Source organism: Balaenoptera physalus (genome assembly GCF_965194825.1).
Source record: "Balaenoptera physalus genome assembly, chromosome: 4".
In the NCBI taxonomy this organism is placed as follows: domain Eukaryota; kingdom Metazoa; phylum Chordata; class Mammalia; order Artiodactyla; family Balaenopteridae; genus Balaenoptera; species Balaenoptera physalus.
In genome coordinates this window covers 62,918,477-62,937,039 of record NC_138891.1, presented here as the reverse complement: position 1 = coordinate 62,937,039, position 18,563 = coordinate 62,918,477, and the positions used below count along the sequence as shown (strand labels likewise).

General features: G+C 42.3%; 1 protein-coding gene and 1 pseudogene across 2 annotated transcripts in view; one reads left to right on the top strand and one right to left on the bottom strand.

The window, feature by feature from the left end:
• The window catches only part of LOC309659824 (cytochrome P450 2J6-like), a 167,945-nt gene extending 155,983 nt beyond the window's left edge, over nt 1–11,962 (top strand). Inside the window, exons 6-8 of the mRNA XM_082459977.1 lie at nt 526–713; nt 5,199–5,340; nt 5,433–11,962. Coding sequence (XP_082316103.1) covers nt 526–713; nt 5,199–5,340; nt 5,433–5,725 — 623 coding nt within the window. The 3' untranslated portion in view covers nt 5,726–11,962. The remainder of the gene's footprint in view (nt 1–525; nt 714–5,198; nt 5,341–5,432) is intronic.
• The window catches only part of LOC309659832 (large ribosomal subunit protein eL29 pseudogene), a 183,950-nt pseudogene continuing 166,115 nt past the window's right edge, over nt 729–18,563 (bottom strand). The window contains exon 2 of the transcript XR_014268363.1: nt 729–3,427. The product of XR_014268363.1 is annotated as a large ribosomal subunit protein eL29 pseudogene (transcript). The remainder of the gene's footprint in view (nt 3,428–18,563) is intronic.

Below are 18,563 nucleotides of genomic sequence, written 5' to 3'. Positions count from 1 at the left end.
CAACATGATTTCACCCATTCAGTAATGATCCAGCACCTACTAAGTGCCAGGCCCTGTGTCAATGTCCACTCAAGATCACAAAGGAAAAAAAGGTGGCTAGAGTTCTCTCAGGGACAAACTGGCCATGACCTAAGTTCAAATCCTGGTTCCACTAGTTTTGTGACCTTCAGAAAAGTACCTGTCCTGTCACAGCCTCAGTTTTCTTGTCTGTAAAGTGGAGACAACAGTTCCTACCCCATAGGACTCTTTGTATATAGAACACTTGGCACATAGTGGGTGCTCAAATCTGGGTCCTAGCCCTTCCCTCAAGTCCCCCTTGGAGGAGCAAATCCCGCCAAATCTTGTTCACAAGCTCTGCCTCAGAGAGGGGCTGCCACTGTTGGGACCAGGGGTGGCTGAGGAGGGTAGGGCAACCTAGGGGCGATGAACCTCGGCGACTGTCTCTGGGTGGGGACGAGGACGGTGGGGCGTGGTGGGGAGGTCGGGCTGCAGCCCCTCCCGGGACCCACGCGGAGCCGCCTGCAGAGAGGGTGCAGCGGGAGCTGTATGCGGTGCTGGGCACCTCCCGGGCCGTCCGCTACGAGGACCGCGAGCGACTGCCCTACACCCGCGCCGTCCTCCACGAGGTGCAGCGCCTCAGCAGCGTCGTGACTGCAGGTGCCGTGCGCCAGTGCGTGACCTCCACCCGTGTGTACGGCCACCCCGTGCCCAAGGTAGGTGGCCCCAGTGTGACCTCATGCCCGATCCAGTGCCTGCAGAAAGCACCCTTCGCTGGGCTGCCTGCCCAGCACAGCCACCTGCTACAGCTTCTGCCTGTCTGCCAACTCTCAGTCAATCATCCGTCCATCCATCCATCCATTCATCTCTATCTATGTCATTCCGGATGGAGAGTTATGATTGTGAAAGAATACACTCAATTAGGGATATTTTTAAATGTTCTGTATTGTTCAGAAGTAACCCCTGCAGACATTTTAACGCACCTCTTTCCAATCTTTTTTGTCCGCATATATTTTACATAGCTGTGATTATGCTGAATATATAACTCTGAATCCTTCATTTCACTTAACATATCATTCTGATTCTTCTACATTACTGGTTCCCAAACTTCTAGGTACACCAGAATCACATGCAGGGCTTGCTAAAATGTACATTGCTGGGAGCCATTCCCAGAGTATTGGGGGTGAGGGCTGAGAATCTGCCTTTCTAACAGTTTCCCAAGTGGTGTGGATGCTTTGGGTACCGGGACCACATTTTGAAAACCACTGTTCCACATCGCTCTAAATGGCTGCATAATGTTCCACCAAATGGATGTTTTGTAATTCTTAACCCTTATTGGTGAACATTTAGCCTATTTGCAATTTATGTGCCTCAGGCTTGGTCTGCATTTTGTGTTATATCCTTAGAACTGATTTCTAGTAGAAATGCCTGTCTCGTTTCTTTCATTTTATAACTAGGTCAAGAGAACAAGTACTGAATAAGGAGAGATAGAGGAATAAAGGTAAATCAAACTGTTTAGGTCAAGAACAGCCACTGTATATGTACATAAAACTTGAGTCTGAGCTTCCCTGGATCAAGTCAAAAAAGGGAAATCCCAATTAGGTATGGCTCTCATTATGTCATAAAAGGAAGCATGCCTGTATCAGGAAAACTTTGGCTTATCACCCTTCAAGAAGTTATTATGAAGATCATCAATCATAATACCTTTTTGAGGGCCAGTGGACAATGTATTGGGTGGTGCCTTCAGTAGGAGTTTAAAGATACAGAAATATTCTTTCATATGGTAGCTTCTTCTTATCTTCAACCCATTTTAAACGGTGAAAGTTTAACATGAATACATTTCTGCATGGAGTTAAAAAATAGAGTTCAGGTTTGTAGCTCTCTGGTGATTCAGCTTGAAACAGGTTTCTGTGCAGGTTTCTGACATGAACTGGATAACAATATAATAATTCCTGCTCTTTGCCAAGCCTTACTGTGTGCTAAGGGCTTTGAGTCCACTACAGCATTCAGTCCTCACAATGACTGACTGCCATGCAGATCCTAGATAAAAGATATTTATTGAATTAGTTGTCTATCTCTCTTGCTTTGTAATAAATTACCCCCAAACTTAGCAACTTACAAAAATAGCACTTCTGTGGGCTAGGGATCTGGGTTTCTGTGGGTCAGGGATCTAGGTGCAGCTTAGCTGGACGCCTCTGATTCAAGGTCTGTCATGTTGTTATGATGAAGTTGTTGGCTGGGGCCGCAGTCTTATCTGAAGGCTCCATGGGGAGGTTCCACTGTAAGAGCACTTGCATTGCTATCTTCAGGATTCAGTTTCTCCTGGGCTGTTGGCTGGAGGCCACCCTCAGTTCCTTAACATTGGGCCTCTACATAGGGCAGCTCAAAACATAGCAGCTGACCTCCATTAGAGAGAGCAAGTGAGAAGACAGAAGCTACAGTCTTTTTGTATCCTAATCTCAGATGTGATATCCCATCACTTTTGCCATATTCTATTTGCTAGAAGTGAGTCACTAGAGCCAGCCCACCCTCAAGGGGAGATGGTTTTATGGGGAGTGAATGACAGGCATCAAGAATCATTTTGGGAGTGGGGTGTCATTTTAAAGGAAATGTAGCACAGGTGTGTAGGTGGCAAGGTTGCCATTTTAATGAAGATGAAACAGAGTCACTCATCTTGGTGCCCTATGCACGGAGGTGCGCTGTGTAAGACTTTCCTCAGAAAGGGACTTTGGCTCAGCACTGATGCTCCAGCCTGTCTCTGGTGGAAGCCTCAATGGTACCAGGTGGTACACCATGAACACAGTGGGGATAGAAGGTATGGGGGCCCAATTTTTTCCATCATGAGAATCTTTGTTCAACTCTTACAACCATGGTTCAGTGCAGGCTTGACAGCAAGGGCCCTGCCAGGATGTGATTATTAAATTCTTATTAATTTGATCAGACTTGAGATTCCTGTCTCCATGCATTTTTCTCTTCATAATAACCCTGTCCTTTAGATGCTGTTGCTACTGTTATTCTTTTTTTTTTTTTTTTTAACAGATAGCTTAAGAGAGCTCAAGTAAGTGCCCCAAACACACAGTTAGTAAGGTACTTAACTGAGTTTCGAATTCATGTCCCTCTGATTCCAAATTTTTTGCTCTACCATACTCCTTGCCGTTCATATTGCTCCAAAAATGCCTCTTTAGGAAGGTAAATGAATCAGCACGTTGGAAGGAGGTGTTTTGCATTGTCCATTGGTCTGCCAGATTGGCTAATACTGAACAGTCCTTGACAGTTTTTGGCCATCAAGTTCAGAGGTTAGACAAATGTCTCCTTAATTGTGAGGATAGGACCATGTCATCAACTCATTTTGCTGTTATCCTGGTAGGAGGCCCCAGGCCCTGGTTGTCCAAGAGTTGTTGCAAATTAGGTCAAGTTAAAAAGGAGGGAACTAAGGTTCAGCTCTGTTTTATGTCGTTTGGGATTAGAAATTTCCTTATTAATAGCCCATTCCTGCCAATTTGATTCTAGGAGGTGTTCTGTGATAAGAGCTCCAGGAAACCATTAACAGCCTGGAATCAATATTGAGCTTTTCCAACTTGGGCGAGAGACATCTCCTGAAAGTAGAATCAAAGCTTGACAGTAGATCATTAAATGTTACACATATTCCTAAATGGTTCTTAACCATTCCATCAGTCGAGTGACAGCGACAACAGCATTGGTCCCTAATACAGAGGTGGCACTTCAAGCCTGTCTCTCTTCAGACATTCTATTTGATTGTAAACTCCAAGCTGCCATTTACTGGGAAGAAGTTGGGATAGAATCCCCAGGAGGTATCCAGCAGGCAGATGGCTCTATAGTTTGGAGGAGAGGGAGGGTTGCCCTTGTTGTGTGCTGGGTAGGCTATGGTCTGAGCCTGTCCCATGAATTAATATCAGTTAATCACTTTGCAAGGAGTCCAGAACATTACCCAGAACAGGATATAAATAATTCTGGAGGGAAAAGAGCATCTTGCCAGGAGCCTCTGCATCTGAAGGTGATTATTAAGAACTGTTGTAATGCAGAGGTTACTTCATCCCTGGTAGTGAAAATGGAGGGAAATTCCCAGGACAGTAACTAGGAAACAAACAGCTCACTCAGGCAGCAGCAAGAACATGTGCTTCCCAATCCCGCTGATTAAAGCCACGGAGTAAAGAGGTCTGGGTGCCTGTCAGTCTGGATGGCTAAGGTCAGGCCCCTCCCTTAAGGCTACAGTAGAGCAACTAAAAAAAAAAAAAGAAGAAGAAGAAAAAAGAAAAGTGCCTTCTGAAAGTATTTACATTGTCTGAACTTCTGCATTCTTCACTGGCTTCTCTTTGGTGAGCAGGCTTCAAACTGCTGAGCTTTTAATTTTTAATTTCAAGATGCCTTTGTCAAAACTGAGAATCCTGTGGCCAGTTCTCTAGTCCCCACAGGGGTGACCAGTTTAATTATCTGGTGTTGGTTACTGAGCCACAGGATATGAGGCCTTCCTCAGAACACCTGGAGCTGCACTCCCAGGTCCCGGGTCCATAGCCAACCCCATCCTGGTTCCACTTTGGCTTCCTGGTCAGCCCAGGGCCCACGTGATAAGGAGCAGAAGTCACCAACAGGAGCCTTTGGCTCCTTTCTGCTCCCATCTGTTCAGTCTGATTCTCTTTCCAGTTATTCACTTCTTTGAGGTAGAGTGAGGGCTTGGGTTAGGTTAGGGTTAGAGGTCACTCTCTCCTCTCCCTAATCCTAAGGGTTGAAGTTTTCTGTCTCTTCTTCTCTCTGCCTTGTTACTCAGTCTTTCTTTCACTTTGTTTGTCTGCCATTCCATTTCTCCTCTCTCTCTCTCTCTCTCACACACACACACACACACTTACACACACACACCGCCAGTATTCATTGCCCTGTGCAGAACTTGGTCCCCTCCATTCATGCCCAATAGACACTGGCCCTCTTCCTAGGAGGCAGAAGCTGAGTCTCTAGCCTGGGCCGGGAGTCTTTAGGATGGAGGTGGGTGCCCCTTAGCCAGGAGAGCATAATGCCCAACAACTTCACTGATGTGAAGGCCTGTCGGCTGAACCTCTTTGAGGCCCCCTGGTCCCAGGCAACTCTCCTGTGCACACCGAGTGTTCTCTGAGCTCATATCAGCCCAGCATCAGGGCTGGGTGCTGGGCCAGCTGAGCTCCCTGAGCCATACCAGCTCCTCTCTGCAGGGTACCATCATCTTGCCCAACCTGGCCTCTGTGCTATATGACCCTAAGTGTCGGGAGACCCCCCAACAATTCAACTCTGGCCACTTCCTGGACAAGGATGGAAACTTCCTGGTCAATGAGGCCTTCCTGCCATTCTCTGCAGGTACTGGACACAGCACTGGGTCATGGGTGGTGGGTGTGACGGGACAGGCACAGGGACAGCTGCCACCCTCTGACCTTTCCTTCTGCTTCCAGGGCATCGGGTGAGCCTAGGGGACCAGTTGGCTCGGATGGAGCTCTTCCTGATGTTTGCCACCCTCCTCAGGACCTTTTGGTTCCCACTGCCAGAGGGGAGCCCAGGGCTCAGGCTGGAGTACATCTTTGGGGGCACTCGGCAGCCCCGGCCCCAGAAGATCTGTGCCGTGCCCCGTCTGAACTGCCCCAGCCCAGGTCCTGGAGAGGAGGGCGTGTGGCCAGTGGCAGGGGGCAGGGGCGGTCTGGAGACTTGTCCCCCACAAAGACCTTCCTTAGTCTCTTTTGGCTCCTGAAAAGTTGAAGAAGAACAGAGGTTCACCAACTCAGCTGCCTGTGGTTCCCCCTAACACAGGCTCTGATGAGTGACATTGGAGAGTAGACGTATTAAGGACTCTACAAAGGTGGCTCAGTTTTGGTAGCTCAGTACTTAGGATTTTACAAGGTTAGTGAAGAGGTTTGGCCTTGAATCACTTCACAAGATTAATCTGGGGAGTCAAGCCTCACAAGGTGGCAGCTAAAGAGGTTCAGAGGGAGAGGCATTTGAGAAAAGCTATAAATACAGTAATGCATCCAAATACTATGTATGCTGGCCCCTGATAGTCCGAAAACGGGGGAGCTTATTTTCTGTCCTCTCCTGCCCTCTACTGACTGGATGCAAGAAGTGCAGATCCCTGCCAACACAGGGCAGGGAAAGATCTTCCCTAGTCTCTGTATCAGGCAAAGCCAGCAAATTAGGATGCCCCAAGGTTTAAAACAACATGTCTCCAGACAAGTCTTGCTTATTAAAAAAGAATAACTTGTGTTAAGGAAATTCAAATTAAAATCAAAATGAGATACCACTACACACCTATTTGAATTGCTGAAAACAAAGCCCTGAGCCCAAGTACTGGAATTCTCACACAGTGCTGATGGGAATGTAAAATGGTACAACCACACTGGAAAACAGTTTGGGAATTCCTGGTACAATTAACATTATACCATATAACCCAGCTGTCTCACTCCTGGTATTTAACCAAAAAAGATGAAAATATATGTTCACAACAAAACATACTATCTGATTCCATTTCTGTGATACTCGAAAAGACAAAACTATAGGACATAAAACATAACTGGTGGCAAGGTCTAGGAGTAGGGATATGGGTTGACTATAAAGGGACACAAGGGAACTTTCTGGGATGATGGAAATGTTCTGTATCTTGATTGTGATGGTTACACAACTGTATGTGTTTGTCAAAAATCATTGAACTGTATACTTAAAAGGGTGAATGTTATTGTGTATAAATCATATCTCAGTAAATCTGACTTCTAAGAAAGAAATGTCTTACCTTTCTCCTTTGAGTTATTTAAAAGATGTACCTATGAATTGTAAACAAATAGAACAAAGCACAGATGTAGAAAACAAACTTATGGTTACCAGGGGATAAGGGCAGGGGAAGGGATAAATTGGGAGATTGGGATTGACATATACACACTACTATATATAAAATAGATAACTAATAAGAACCTGCTGTATAGCACAGGGAACTCTACTCAGTACTTTGTAATGGCCTGTATGGGAAAAGAATCTAAAAAAAAAAAGCGTGGATATATGTATATGTATAACTGATTCACTTTGCTATACACCTGAAACTAACACAACATTGTAAATCAACTATACTCCAATAAAAATTAAAACAAACAAACAAACAAAGGCTGTCACTCATCATCCCCTTATACAAAGGGTTAAGTCGCAACCCACTTACCAGGGGTAGTGTAGTCACCCATGACAACGCACTCTGAGGGGAATTCAGGATGGAAAAAACAGGACGAAGTGTTCTGTATTTTGGGTATAAAGGCCCCTAGATAGTTAAGATGCTTACCTCAGGAAGAATTTCAGTGACCCCCAGGTTCTTGCATTTTCCTATGCATAGATAGATAAGCACTAAAATCATTAACTTTGTGATTAGCAGTAACCTTTTTTATGCTTAACTACATGTATTTTCCACCAAAAAATTCATGTACATACTGGCCCCTCCCCTACCTCTTTGGAGCAGTTCCTCAGGGCTCTCTGAGAGGCTGTCTCCCGAGCTACAGTCCTCAGTACAGTCCCTGAATAAAACTGAAACTCACTGCTCTTAAGTTGTGTGTTTTTTCAGTGGACAGAATGAACCAACATTTCTAATTAGTAGGATATCAGTCATCACTGTGATGAAATAAAATTCATATTTTACAGCAAGACAAGAACAAATTTAAACAAAAATTTTCTTTGCCGGTTTGGGCCTCCTCCCTCCCCTTTAGTGTGTGTCGTGCATCTGCGTTAACCAGACCTCCTTAGGAGATAACCTTCCTTCTTAATCTCGTAAGGGGCCATGATGACACATGACCCACTACTCGCTTTATACGTGCAGATCTGGATTGTGTAAATTGTCAGTAATACGTCATTTGATGTATATTTGTCTCAAAGACTTGCATAACTGTGCTTTGACCTCTAATGGGTGGAACAGTCCTCAGAGCTTTCTGAAAGACTGTCTCCCAGGTTGGAATCCTCAGGTTGGTTCCAATAAAATTTTCCATTTCTTTCTTAGATCGACTATTAATTTTTTCATCCACAACTGCTACACTGAGCTGGGAAAATTCCAGCCAGAAATGAGGAAACTTGTATTAATTAGCCTCTGGCCTTTTTGCAAGCAAATGTACAGTTCTTCTAGGCTTTTTTTTTTTCTTCTTTTTTTAAATTGAAGTATAGTTGACATACAATGTTTCAGGTGTACAGCAAAATGATTCAGTTATATATGTGTGTATATATATATATCTATATATATATATATTCTTTTTTAGATTCTTTTGTGAAAAAAGGTTATCACATTATAGGTTATCACAAGATATTGAATATTGTTCCCTGTGCTATACAGTAGGTCCTTGTTGTTTATCTATTTTATATATAGTTGTGTATATATGTTAATCCCAAACTCCTAATTTATCCCTTCCTCCCCCTTTCCCTGTTGGTAACCACGAGTTTGTTTTCTATATCTGTGAGTCTATTTCTGTTTTGTAAATAAGTTCATTTGTATCATTTTTTTAGATTCCACATATTAGTGATATCATATATATGTCTTTCTCTATGTGACTTTGCTTAGTATGATAATCTCTAGGTCCATCCATGTTGCTGCAAGTGGCAATATTTCATTTGTTTTTATGGCTGAGTAATATTCTCTTATAGGCTTTTAGAAATCTTGAAGCTTTCTCACAGACACCTCATTTTCTGTGTGGAACCATACCCAGGGCCTGCGGAGTCCAGAGTGGGGCCCTCTGGGCAAGCAGGGTCCCAGAAAGCAGCAGAAAGCCTAGGGTTCTCTTGCCTGGGTGATCCCCTCCCAGGGCTGGCAGCCTTTTGTGACCCAGGCAGGCTCTAGTGTGGAGAAAATAAAGTGGGCCTTAATTCCACTACTTCTTGCCTCACTCTCCTAATCCTCTGTCAATTCTCTCCCTGTTAGAGCCCCTGCGGTATAATAAGAAATGCATTTGGTCTCTGTCCCTTGTTCCGGGCACAAAGCTCCTCAAACCCTTGGAATTTCCCAAGCGACAGGAGTGCCTATAGCCTGTTGGTCAGAAGCACGGGTGATACCCTGAATTTGTGACTGGCATCAGAAGTGAGGAATGGGAGCAGTCCTGTGGGACTTAGCCCATAACCTGTGGAATCTCCAGGTAGATCATGTCAGAATTGCTTCGTGGTGTGAAAAACATGCATTGGAGCCACTATCTCAAGCTTGCAGCACCCTCTAACACCCACCCCCACCCCCATCCAGCCTCCTGTCTTTGATCCTGCCTGACCCCCTGCATGTTACTCCTTTCAAAGGCCAACTTTTCCAGGAAGCTTTCTTTCACATGGGCTTCGACCTTGGTTGAAATCTCAGTTTTGCTATCAGTAAAACTCTTGTGTGCCTCTATTTCCTCATCTGTCAAATGGAATGATAATAAGAGTTCTCCCTTAGGACTGTTGTGAATGCCAGTGTTCAGCATAGAGCCTGGTACATGATAAGTGCTCAGCTGATGCTGATGGAGATCTCTTTCCCCCATGCACACACACACATAAGCACTACATCTTCATTTATGGCCCTAAAATGAAAATGATGACGAGAGGCGCCCTTTCCCTGTGGATGGGCTTCCACTTCAGTTTCTGATTATAATCTCACGATGATAGCTGTTATATGTTTTTGTTGTTGTTGTTTTGGTTTTTTTTTTAAGAATGGGCTTCTATCTTACAGGATGCAGTACAAGCTTTGAATCAGAGGACAGTGTTGTAATATATCTCATAAGCCCATGAGTCCAGAGGTGGTAGTGGGGAGAAAAGAAAAGCCTCCTGTTATTACACCTAGTAAACTGCTCCGATAGCTTTTTTTTTTTCTTGAATTTTTGAATTTTATTTAATTTACTTTTTTATACAGCAGGTTCTTATTAGTCATCAATTTTATACACATCAGTGTATACATGTCAATCCCAATCTCTCAATTCATCACATCACCACCATCAACCCCCCCCCTCCACTTTCCCCCTTGGTGTCCATACGTTTGTTCTCTACATCTGTGTCTCTATTTCTGCCCTGCAAACCAGTTCATCTTTACCATTTTTCTAGGTCCCACATATATGCATTAATATACGATATTTGTTTTTCTCTTTCTGACTTACTTCACTCTGTATGACAGTCTCTAGATCCATCCACGTCTCTACAAATGACCCAACTTTGTTCCATTTTATGGCTGAGTAATATTCCATTGTATATAGGTACCACATCTTCTTTATCCATTCGCCTGTCAATGGGCATTTAGGTTGCTTCCATGACCTGGCTATTGTAAATAGTGCTGCAATGAACATTGGGGTGCATGTGTCTTTTTTAATTATGGTTTTCTCTGGGTATATGCCCAGTAGCGGGATTGCTGGGTCATATGGTAGTTCTATTTTTAGTTTTTTAAGGAACCTCCATACTGTTCTCCATAGTGGCTGTATCAATTTACATTCCCACCAACAGTGCAAGAGGGTTCCCTTTTCTCCACACCCTCTCCAGCATTTGTTGTTTGTAGATTTTCTGATGATGCCCATTCTAACTGGTGTGAGGTGATACCTCATTGTAGTTTTGATTTGCATTTCTCTAATAATTAGTGTTGTTGAGCAGCTTTTCATGTGCTTCTTCGCCATCTGTGTGTCTTCTTTGGAGAAATGTCTATTTAGGTCTTCTGCCCATTTTTGGATTGGGTTGTTTGTTTTTTTAATATTGACCTGCAAGAGCTGTTTATATATTTTGGAGATAAATCCTTTGTCCATTGATTCATTTGCAAATATTTTCTCCCATTCTGAGGGCTGTCTTTTCATCTTGTTTGTAGTTTCCTTTGCTGTGCAAAAGCTTTTAAGTGTCATTAGGTCCCATTTGTTTATTTTTGTTTTTATTTCCATTACTCTAGGAGGTGGATCAAAAAAGATCTTACTGTGATTTATGTCAAAGAGTGTTCTTCCTATGTTTTCCTCTAAGAGTTTTATAGTGTCCAGTCTTACATTTAGGTCTCTAATCCATTTTGAGTTTGTTTTTGTGTATGGTGTTAAGGAGCGTTCTAATTTCATTCTTTTACATGTAGCTGTCCAGTTTTCCCAGCACCACTTTTTGAAGAGGCTGTCTTTTCTCCATTGTATATCCTTGCCTCCTTTGTCATAGATTAGTTGACCATAGGTGCGTGGGTTTATCTTTGGGCTTTCTATCCTGTTCCATTGATCTATATTTCTGTTTTTGTGCCAGTACCATATTGTCTTGATTACTGTAGCTTTGTAGTATAGTCTGAAGTCAGGGAGCCTGATTCCTCCAACTCCGCTTTTTTCCCTCAAGATTGCTCTGGTTATTCGGGGTCTTTTGTGTCTCCATACAAATTTTAAGATTTTTTGTTCTAGTTCCATAAAAAATGCCATTGGTAATTTGATAGGGATTGCATTGAATCTGTAGATTGCTTTGGGTAGCATAGTCATTTTCACAATATTGATTCTTCCAATCCAAAAACATGGTATATCTCTCCATCAGTTTGTATCATCTTTAATTTCTTTCATCAGTGTCTTATAGTTTTCTGCATACAGGTCTTTTGTCTCCCTAGGTAGGTTTATTCCTAGGTATTTTATTCTTTTTGTTGCAGTGGCAAATGGATTTCTCTTTCAGATTTTTCATCATTAGTGTATAGGAATGCAAGGGATTTCTGTGCATTAATTTTGTATCCTGCAACTTTACCAAATTCATTGATTAGCTGTAGTAGTTTTCTGGTGGCATCTTTAGGATTCTCATCTGCAAACAGTGACAGCTTTACTTCTTCTCTTCCAATTTGTATTCCTTTTATTTCTTTTTCTTCTCTGATTGCTGTGGCTAGGACTTCCAAAGCTATGTTGAATAACAGTGGCGAGAGTGGACATCCTTGTCTTGTTCCTGATCTTAGAGGAAATGTTTTCAGTTTTTCACCATTGAGAATGATGTTTGCTGTGGGTTTGTCATATATGGCCTTTATTATGTTGAGGTAACTTCCCCCTATGCCCACTTTTTGGAGAGTTTTTGTCATAAATGGGTGTTGAATTTTGTCAAAAGCTTTTTTTTTTTTAATTTTTATTTATTTATTTATTTATTTATGGCTGTGTTGGGTCTTCATTTCTGTGCGAGGGCTTTCCCTAGTTGCGGCAAGTGGGGGCCACTCTTCATCGCGGTGCGCAGGCCTCTCACCATCGTGGCTTCTCCTGTTGCGGAGCACAGGCTCCAGACACGCAGGCTCAGTAATTGTGGCTCACGGGCTTAGTCGCTCCGCGGCATGTGGGATCTTCCCAGACCAGGGCTGGAACCCGTGTCCCCTGCATTGGCAGGCAGACTCTCAACCACTGCGCCACCAGGGAAGCCCTGTCAAAAGCTTTTTCTGCATCCATTGAGATGATCATATGGTTTTTCTTCTTCAATTTGTTAATATGGTGTATCACATTGATTGATTTGTGTATATTGTAGAATCCTTGCATCCCTGGGATAAATCCCACTTGATCATGGTGTATGATCCTTTTAATGTGTTGTTGGATTCTGTTTGCTAGTATTTTGTTGAGGATTTTTGCATCTATATTCATCAGTGATATTGGTCTGTAATTTTCTCTTTTTTTTTGTAGTATCTTTGTCTGGTTTTGGTATCAGGGTGATGGTGGCCTCATAGAATGAGTTTGAGAGTGTTCCTCTGTGGTTTTTTGGAAGAGTTTGAGAAGATGGGTGTTAGCTCTTCTCTAAATGTTTGATAGAATTCACCTGTGAAGCCATCTGGTCCTGGACTTTTGTTTGTTGGAAGACTTAATCACAGTTTCAATTTCATTACTTGTGATTGGTCTGTTCATATTTTCTATTTCTTCCTGGTTCAGTCTTGGAAGGTTATACCTTTCTAAGAATTTGTCCATTTCTTCCAGGTTGTCCATTTTATTGGCATAGAGTTGGTTGTAGTAGTCTCTTAGGATGCTTTGTATTTCTGCGGTGTCTATTGTAACTTCTCCTTTTTCACTTCTAATTTTATTGATTTGAGTCCTCTCTCTCTTTTTCTTGATGAGTCTGGCTAATGGTTTCCCAATTTTGTTTATCTTCTCAAAGAACCAGCTTTTAGTTTTATTGATCTTTGCTATTGTTTTCTTTGTTTCTATTTCATTTATTTCTGCTCTGATCTGTATGATTTCTTTCCTTCTGCTAACTTTGGGTTTTGTTTATTCTTCTTTCTCTAATTCCTTTAGGTGTAAGGTTAGATTGTTTATTTGAGATTTTTCTTGTTTCTTGAGGTAGGCTTGTATTGCTATAAACGTCCCTCTTAGAACTGCTTTTGCTGCATCCCATAGGTTTTGGATTGTCGTGTTTTTGTTGTAATTTGTCTCTAGGTATTTTTTGATTTCTTCAGTGATCTCTTGGTTATTTAGTAATGTATTGTTTAGCCTCCATGTGTTTGTGTTTTTTACGTTTTTTTCCCTGTAATTTATTTCTAATCTCATAGCGTTATGGTCAGAAAGGATGCTTGATATGATTTCAATTTTCTTAAATTTACTGAGGCTTGATTTGTGACCCAAGATGTGATCTATCCTGGAGAATGTTCCATGCGCACTTGAGAAGAAAGTGTAATCTGCTGTTTTTGGATGGAATGTCCTATAAATATCAATTAAATCTATCTGGTCTATTGTGTCATTTAAAGCTTGTGTTTCCTTATTAATTTTCATTTTGGATGATCTGTCCATTGGTGTAAGTGAGGTGTTAAAGTCCCCCACTATTATTGTGTTACTGTCGACTTCCTCTTTTATAGCTGTTAGCAGTTGCCTTATGTATTGTGGTGCTCCTATGTTGGGTGCATAAATATTTATAATTGTTATATCTTCTTCTTGGATTGATCCCTTGATCATTATGTAGTGTCCTTCCTTGTCTCTTGTAACAGTCTTTATTTTAAAGTCTATTTTATCTGATATGAGTGTTGCTACTCCAGCTTTCTTTTGATTTCCATTTGCATGGACTATCTTTTTCCATCTCCTCGCTTTCAGTCTGTATGTGTCCCTAGGTCTGAAGTGGGTCTCTTATAGACAGCTTATATATGGGTCCTGTTTTTGTATCCATTCAGCGAGCCTGCGTCTTTTGGTTGGAGCATTTAATCCATTCACGTTTAAGGTAATTATCGATATGTATGTTCCTTTCACCATTTTCTTAATTGTTATGGGTTTGTTTTTGTAGTTCCTTTTCTTCTCTTGTGTTTCCCAATTAGAGACTTTCCTTTAGCATTTGTTGTAGAGCTGGTTTGGTGGTGGTGAATTCTCTTAGCTTTTGCTTGTCTGTAAAGCTTTTGATTTCTCCGTTGAATCTGAATGAGCTGCTTGCCAGGTAGAGTAATCTTGGTTGTAGGTTCTTCCCTTTCATCACTTTAAATATATCATGCCACTCCCTTCTGGCTTGTAGAGTGTCTGCTGAGAAATCAGCTGTTAACCTTATGGGAGTTTCCTTGTATGTTATTTGTCATTTTTCCCTTGTTGCTTTCAATAATTTTTCTTTGTCTTTAATTTTTGTCAGTTTGATTACTATGTGTCTCGGTGTGTTTCTCCTTGGGTTTATCCTCCCTGGGACTCTCTGTGCTTCCTGGACTTGGGTGGCTATTTCCTTTCCCATGTTAGGGAAGTTTTCGACTATAATCTCTTCAAATATTTTCTCTGATCCTCTCTCTCTCTTCTCCTTCTGGGACCCCTATAATGCGAATGTTGTTGCGTTTAATGTTATCCCAGAGGTCTGTTAGGCTGTCTTCATTTCTTTTCATTCTTTTTTCTTTATTATGTTCCATGGCAGTGAATTCCGCCATTCTGTCTTCCAGGTCACTAATCCGTTCTGCCTCAGTTATTCTGCTATTGAATCCTTCTGGTGTATTTTTCATTTCAGTTATTGTATTGTTTATCTCTCTTTGTTTGTTCTTTAATTCTTCTAGGTCTTTGTTAAACATTTCTTACATCTTCTCGATCTTTGCCTCCATTCTTTTTCCAAGGTCCTGTATCATCTTCACTATCATTATTCTGAATTATTTTTCTGGAAGGTTGCCTATCTCCACTTCATTTAGTTGTTTTTCTGGGTTTTTATCTTGTTCCTTCATCTGGTACATAGGCCTCTGCCTTTTCATCTTGTCTATCTTTCTGTGAATGTGGTTTTTGTTCCACAGGCTGCAGGATTGTAGTTCTTCTTGCTTCTGCTGTCTTGCTACTATATGTTGAGTTTCAACAATGTGCACCTCGCCACCTGACACATACAAAGTCATTTAATCATCAAAATGACAAGGTAGAAGTTATCTGAATTCACAGAAATGAGTTAAAGTGTCAGATTATCAATAGCCTCAGTTTTCTCACCTGCAAAGTGGAGATAATAATGCTAACTCTTTTGGTTGATATTATGATTAAATTAAATATGACAATGCATGCAAAATACCCATCACAGTACCTAGTACATACTAAGTGCACAATAAATGGCAAATAATAATACATACCCCTGTGCCTGGATTATAGTCAGCACACCTCCATAGATCCTTTCCACTCATCCTGACTCCTGGCTGTCCCCTGAGGACCCTGCTTCTGCTGCAGACTTTGAGTGGAGGCTGCTTGTTCTTCCTCTGTCAGTTCAGGTTCTTGCCAGAAATAGCAGCCTCACTCAAAGCAATGAGGAGAGCTTAATAACAGAACACAGAGGCCAACCCGTGTGGATCAAGGAGGAAGAGAGTGGATGGAGTAAGTGCCTTTCTCCTCCCATGCTCCAAACTCCTGTTGGTGCCTGCAATTGGCTGAGCCCAGCTGAAAGCCAGAGGGCAGGGGAGCCCATTGATCTGGTCCATAAAGGTTAGTCTTGAGGGGCCTGGAGCAGGATACAGGAGTGATCTGTAGGGGCAAGAAGAGAACATCCAGCACATCCCCACCTCAGAATCCTTGGGTTCTGGAGGTGGACCACATCCTCCTCATGCCCTAATTATTCTTTCAGATCACTTGTCCACAGATCACCTGGAGCTTGTATTTATCCTCTGTTGACACTCTGTCCTCTATTTCTAGCCGTTCTTCAGCACTATTAATCTTCTGGTCACTGCTTCTCTTTCACTGAAGTCTCAGGATTCCTCTCCAAGTCCTGCTGTCATCCTGGTGACACCAAGTTAATGTGAGTAGCCCAGTCAACATCCAGGACTCTCAGTTTCTAGGCTTTCTCATCTTTAGTGACTTCCAGCTTCCTTCCTCTTCAGCCATCAACCGTATGACCACACCCAAATTCTTGTTAGCAGCTAGAGAAGCTCTCCCTAGGAAATGACAAATTCACATATCCCTATCAAGAACTGTGAGGGCTCTGAACAAGTTAGCCTGACACAGTTTTATGGATGCTGGTAGAAAACACAGACTCTTGGGTCAAAGATGAAGTACAACTTATTAGAGCAATAGCATTAGCCAGAATATCAACATTTTTGTGTTGATTCCCTGGGTTCCATTTCCCACGGGACAATGCAATGAAGGCTAAATGACACCTGCGCACTGAGGGGGTTGCATTATAGGAGAGGAATGCTGAGTTTAGGGAACTGGAAACTTCTATAATGGGCAGTAAGCATGCCCTTGCTCTGTCAAGTGGTACTAATCTCTATCTTCCAAGGTGTTATGGACCGAATTGTGACCCCCCCCCCTAAAATTCGTATGTTGAGGCTCTAATCCCCAGTGTGATGGTATTTGGAGATGGGGACTTTGGGAGATAATTAGGTGTAGATGAGGTCATAAGGTAGGGCCTCCATGATGAGATTAGTGCCCTTAAAAGAAGAGACACCAGGGAGCTTGCTGTGTCTCTCTGCCACGTGAAGACGAAGCAGTAAGTCAGCCATCTGCAACCAGGAAGAGAACTCCCACCAGAACTTGACCATGCTATTGCCTTGATCTCAGATTTCCAGCCTCCAGAACTGTGTGAGAGAAATTTCTGTTGTTTAACCCACCCAGACTATTGTATTTTCTTAGGGCAGCCCAAGTAGACTAAGATGCAAGGCTATAAGCAAATATGCCCCTTTGCTCTGGAAGAAAATGCCTTTATCTCAAGGTTGTTTGCTTGCTTACCACTTTTGTTCAACTGAGTAAATTTGAAGATCTCAATTAGATCTTTATTTAATGATTCATGAATTGGACAGTATCCCATCTTAGCAGTTAGAAAGGAGCTCTCAGGACCCGTCCGAAATGGAAGCTTATTAAAGGCAGAAGGGGGAGGAAAAAGAAAGCTTCTAGCAAAAGAGTGGATTGTTTCAGGCAAGGTCACCTTCATTGGGGGGAAGCTGTGGGTCTATCAGGCAGATTACCTGACTAGTGCTGACCAGGTAATTCCAGATTGACTGGTTAAAGGTCACATTCCTGGAAGAGGCTGAAAATGCAATTAGGTTACGTATTAAGTCTTGTTTTGCTGATGTGGGGCTTAGCACAGGTGACTCCATTTTGGCCTTGTTGTTTCTTAAATGCTATTAAAATGGTAGATACCCCAAGCTCAGTGTTCTTCAGTTGCAATACCACTGCATGTTCAGCATCCATCTGGCCCATGGCATTGCTACTCTAGGGCTTGGAGAACAAGGGGAGCCCCTGCAAACACGATGCACATGATGCTTGTTGTGCTGTGGGTAATAAAGTCTTTTCTTTCTGACCCAGGAGTCTCCTGTTTTCTGCCAGCATCCAAACTAATTAGCTTGCAAATAGGGTAAAATCAAATCTCATAGTTGACACCTATGACAAAGCCAAAGTTAATCTATTTTAGTTTCTCAAAGAAGTCATGCCCTGGAAGACATCACAAATGCTACTTTCTCTACCTAGAACATTTCAGCCCTTCTCTTCTCCTGGTAACTACCATCAGTTTCTCTGGGAAGCCTTCTCCCCTGCCTCCCGTTCCTTATGCCTTGACTGCATTATTTCCCCCTCCTCTAAACCCCCAGAGAGCCTTCTGCTTCTCTGACCATAGCACTTCTTCAGATGTATTGTAATTGCCTGTTTATTTACTTGGTCCCTTCTTCCCCTGTAGAGTAGGATCTCTGTGAGGTCAGAGATAGTGTCTTCTAAAATATATCCCAGATCTAGTACATTGCTGGGCATACTGTAGGTGTTTAATAAGTATTTATGGAATGAATGTGGTGTTATCATACTGATATGCATAAAGCAGTATTAAAACACAGATGAAGGTCATCTAAATCAGCGTGAAGGTCTAAGAGGAAAGCCTTAAAGGAAACCAAAATGTCACCCCCAAGTATGACTCTTTGACATAAAAGTTATTTTGAGCTGAAGGCAATCAAGAAGCAGTAAATGCAGAAAAAGCTCCCCCTTTTCTTTCTAAAGGCAGGAAATAAATGTTTCCTTTCATGGAGACAGACTCTTATCAGCCCAAAGACTAGAGACCAGTGTAAAAGTAAACTCAAAATGGAGTCGGTGTTGCTAAGAGAGCCCTCTAAAATACAGCTGGGAGATCATTGAGGAAGTGTGACTTATGCACATCTCAGCCTGGATGGAATCTGGCCTTTTGACCACTTACTGTCTTAACACCGTCATCCAGAATATCTATCCAGTGTTCCAGAAACTCAAGATAATTATTCGACTTACCCTAAAATTAACTCATGA